This window comes from Cimex lectularius, unplaced genomic scaffold (genome assembly GCF_000648675.2).
Source record: "Cimex lectularius strain Harlan isolate CLEC.00 unplaced genomic scaffold, Clec_2.1 scaffold97, whole genome shotgun sequence".
In the NCBI taxonomy this organism is placed as follows: domain Eukaryota; kingdom Metazoa; phylum Arthropoda; class Insecta; order Hemiptera; family Cimicidae; genus Cimex; species Cimex lectularius.
Genome location: NW_019392672.1, coordinates 531,192 through 535,718, shown reverse-complemented (window position 1 = coordinate 535,718; position 4,527 = coordinate 531,192). Strand labels below are relative to the sequence as shown.

General features: G+C 37.5%; 1 protein-coding gene across 1 annotated transcript; it reads left to right on the top strand.

The window, feature by feature from the left end:
* Nucleotides 1-3,142: 3,142 nt before the first annotated feature.
* On the top strand, nucleotides 3,143-3,906 carry LOC112126374. Its single transcript, XM_024225338.1, has 2 exons — nucleotides 3,143-3,202; nucleotides 3,332-3,906. The coding sequence occupies exons 1-2, from the start codon at nucleotides 3,160-3,162 to the stop codon at nucleotides 3,904-3,906; spliced, it is 618 nt and encodes a 205-aa protein (XP_024081106.1). The 5' UTR covers nucleotides 3,143-3,159.
* The last annotated feature ends 621 nt before the right edge of the window (nucleotides 3,907-4,527 follow it).

Here is a 4,527-nt window from a genome sequence, read left to right as displayed (position 1 = left end):
GTCGTCATTCGTCAGAATGTTAACTAAACTCTTGACGTACTCGTACTCTTTCAAAAACGCGGCTTCTCTCCTACTGGCAATCATGACACCACAAAAAATATTATCCTAGCTAAAGTAACTACTTTTTTTATTATTCTAAGTATGTTATATAGCAATTAATAAAAAAAACCTCGACATGTGTTAAGATATAATACATCTAAGTCCTTAAACTGTTTGTTTAATTGAACTATCATGATTCAGATCTGTTCCATCAACGTTGATTATAAAATTCGAGCAAACAATAGCCCTTCTGCCCTTTTATTCAATTTCCTTCTCTCAGTTTCTCATTTCTTGGTATGATTCTACTTCTCATGGTTAACAAAAAATTATTTAGGAAAATTACATTAATGAACATGCACCCTGAAATTCCCTTCAAACGTTTCTGCAATTGGAAAATGAATTTTGTTCAAAAGTGTCGCTCAAATATTTAATTAGATATTTATTCAACATATTGTTTTAAATATAAATACATATGTACAACAGCACATTTTGTTTTGTTTAAGTACTCCATTCCTCCCTTGTGAAATGCTGCTCTCCCTCCCTTTTCCTATCATGCAAAGAGTACGTTATGTAAACTCGAGCATTACCAGAAAACGCGCGCATCGCCTCGTTATACCCCGACTGCACCCATTTCATAATTTCCCATTAATCGTCCACTTCATCGTGTAAAAAATCCAATATACACAAATTGGTATATGTACCTTGTGAAGCACATGTTATTAATCCCTAAAAAAATTTTCTCGACAGCAATGAAAAGGCAATGTAATAATTTTAGTAAATAATTATTGCCATCCCGTGGGGCCAGGACGATATTTATCAGGAACAGAATAATGCTCAAAGATAGAGCGACTTCTTCTAATATTATCTAACTTCAAAACTGAACAGTTACAATAATACCATGGTGATGATGTTATGAAACTTTGTGCTCCCTAGCTACTGCAGCCTTTTGGCTTATTGTACATCCCTTGTTCAGAGCAATCGCCCCCTTTCTTCTTCTCGGAAGCATGAGGTTATTGACTGATGCTACAATTTCATTCTCTAGGTTTTTTTATGCTAGGTTAAATCTCCTTTGAGCCCTTGCTTCGCATTCGAAGATGATATGGGTGGCAGTTTCCTCCTCCTCATTGCATAACCTGCAGATGGAATCATCATTATATATGCTCATGTTGTAGATCATTTCTCAGATGCCAGTGACCGGTTAATAGTCCTATCACTCCTCTGAGACCTTCTCCAACTGCAGCAGTGAGTTTGCCAGTCTTGGTGGCAGTTTCCTCCTCCTCATTGCATAACCTGCAGATGGAATCATCATTATATATGCTCATGTTGTAGATTATTTCTCAGATGCCAGTGACCGGTTAATAGTCCTATCACTCCGCTGAGACCTTCTCCAACTGCAGCAGTGAGTTTGCCAGTCTTGTTGTGGGTTGTTTTAACATAAGTCTATTGTGTCACGCGCCGCTAGAGTTTATCCATTTCCCCTTTTGTTTTATTTGGATCCATTCTGCGATGGAGGATTCTGGAACACCATGGTATTCACGGGTTATTGGAAACTTCGATCATAGAAATAGTTAAGTTGGAGTGAGTATATCAATTCAATAGTTGCAAACGATAGTTCCACTCTCAAACCTTTTTTGGTTTTATCCGGATTTCGAGTTTTCAGTGACAAAATCGAGATCCGGAAAACAGTTTGTGAGTAAAACTATCGTTTTTGACTTTTACCCTCACACATATTATACAGGCACATATTAAAGTGTGTAAATGTCTGAGCAGCCCACGTAGGGGGAACACTAAATTCAAATATGTAGCTTAAATCGAGTGTTATGACAGTTTGGCACCAGGTACCTGCTTGTATGCTTTTTTTTATTCGATTAGTTTGCTATCATGGTAATGTGTGATTTTAGGCCCTGAAGTGATCTCAATACAGAACGAACACGGTATTAGTGACCGTTACTCGATGATTATTCGGAAATCGTGAGATGCGGTCTGATGTGACGTAGGTTTCAGAAAAACATTTTCTTTATCGGGCCAACGTTTCGATCTTTATTGAGATCCTCTTCAGGGCCTCGGATTTACAAACAATACTCTCAACACGACACGCAAGAATGGCACAATTACACAGAAAACAAACGCTTTGAGTGAGAAGAAATAGTTTGATTGAATATAAAAAATATTTTTTACATTGTATACATTCACTTTTTTCCACATCCTACATGTATTTGTTCCGTCGAAATATAATATGATACATATATCACAGACCCACAAGAAAAGTGACACAAGCCGAAAAATTATAATAACAGATTATTTAGTGTTTTTTTAAGCATTCGGGTGTGTGATGCTACGGAAAAAGTTATACAACTATAGGTGGATTCTTAGCTGCTAGGGAGCACCATTTGTCACTTTTGAATTGGCGGAAACGCACTGACTCCACTCACGAAAAGTGGCAAATCTTTATTCTGTGTTGAGCGTTAAAGCATCGGTATGAGTATTTATCAGGAAAATAAATCAGTTGTTATAATAACCGACCAATGTTTTTAATACCCTATTCACTGCTGGTCAAGAGATCAATAATCGCCACTTGGAGCATTGATACATACATGATTTACAGTTTATTTGCATATTGTCACTCACATGGACAAAGTGATTGTAAATATGTTGGCAACCAGCAAGAAAGAAACTGCCATCAGTAATGATAATGTCAGTTGTCAAATTCCACCTCTTTGGCAACTACTTTAAGGCAAAGTATTATCGAAATTGGGTCTTCTCGTTGCACTTTGATAGCGGGTAATTGAAGAAAAGTTTGACCTGCCTTTGATGCTGATAGTTCTGATAAGTTAAAATTATTTTAGTTTTCAATGTTAGAAGTATCGATTATTTTTTCACTCACGAACACTGGATCAAGGTGTAGTCTTCAACAAAAAATCAAATTCAGTTCCTAACACCCAAGCTTTCGATCTATTTTAAGGACATCATTACGGCCTATATTAATTTCACGTTATGAAAAACAAATGTTAAATCAATTGTATAAATATGATTTTTGAAATAAGAAATAGGCCGTGATGATGACCTTAAAATAGGTCGAAGCTTGGTAGTAACAACTACTTGGATATCTCACTAGCCACCATGCCTTGCGCCAATTGGGTAAAGGGGTGGAAGGTGACACCAGGTAAGATCTCTTCAGATCATTGTTTAATAGATTTTTGGATCTCAGGTGAAGTTGAAAAAATAAGGTTTAGGAATCCAAAACAGACAAATTGGGATTCCTACATCAATAATATTAATAATAATATTACAGGTACACCTGCTCCTACCAATATAACAGAGCTGGAGCAGGCTGCTAACAAAATCATACAGGTCATTAACTCTGCATATACGGAGGCATGCCCTGAAAAAATACTACGCCAGAATCGACATCATTGGTGGAACAGAGCTCTGGCTAGTGCGAGGAAAAGGGTCAGAGTCTTACACAAGAAAGCCCTGCAGGAGAACTCTGAACTGTCTTGGAGAGAATATCTCTCCAAGAAAAAAGAATACAAAAAAGAGTTGAGGAAAACCAAACGAAAGGCCTGGAGGGAATATTGTCTGAAGACAGAGAATATTAAGGAAAGTGCTCGAATTTTTAAACTTTTGGAAAAGGATTATATTAATCCACTAGGTCTATTGCAGGACGAAAACGGGGTGTACTGCACAACAAGCGAGGAGACACTGAACCTAATGGCAAGGGCCCACTTCCCAAGTTCAGGCTCCTCCGACACCCAAACCATGAATAATACACCTATGCCGAATTGGAGGAAGGCATATGAAGTGATCTCTTGGGACGCATACAAATGGGCGGTATGGTCNTATTCTCTAACTCTAGGAGGGGAATAAGGAGGCTGATAGGTATCCTAACGGGCCATTGCCCCTTGAGAAGACACCTCTTCATAATGGGTACTCTACCAGACCCCTTCTGCCGCTTCTGCGAAACAAAAGAAGAAACGGCCCGACACTACCTCGCAGAATGCGATAGGTATGCTAGGGAAAGATTTAATACTTTCGAAGGAGAGGACATAACCAAAACACTCCCCAGGATAAAATGGTCCACAATCCTGGGGTTTGTGAATAGGTCCAATAGGTTTATACAGGACTCGTGAGCCGACCAGGTCTCGGACTTTTTAGGGATGGGGTACGGGCCTACTCAGGCTTTTAACCCCTCGGGTCCTGGTCGCCCGCCCTGTGTAATATATATATGGTAGTAACAACTGAATTTGTTTTTTTCTAGGCCATTCCTTGAACCAGAGTGTTCATGAATTATTTTAGCTTAATTTCTTTTATTTTAATAACGTTCTGAATTATAATATTGTTTTTTCATGTTTTTTTTAACAATTTAATCTTTTTACTTTTACATTATGTTATAGTTTCAAAGATTTTTTGAATGTTTTAATTACATTGTATTTAATAATCAATAAAACCTGTATTTCAATAATAAATTTGGTATTTTAAATAACTAAT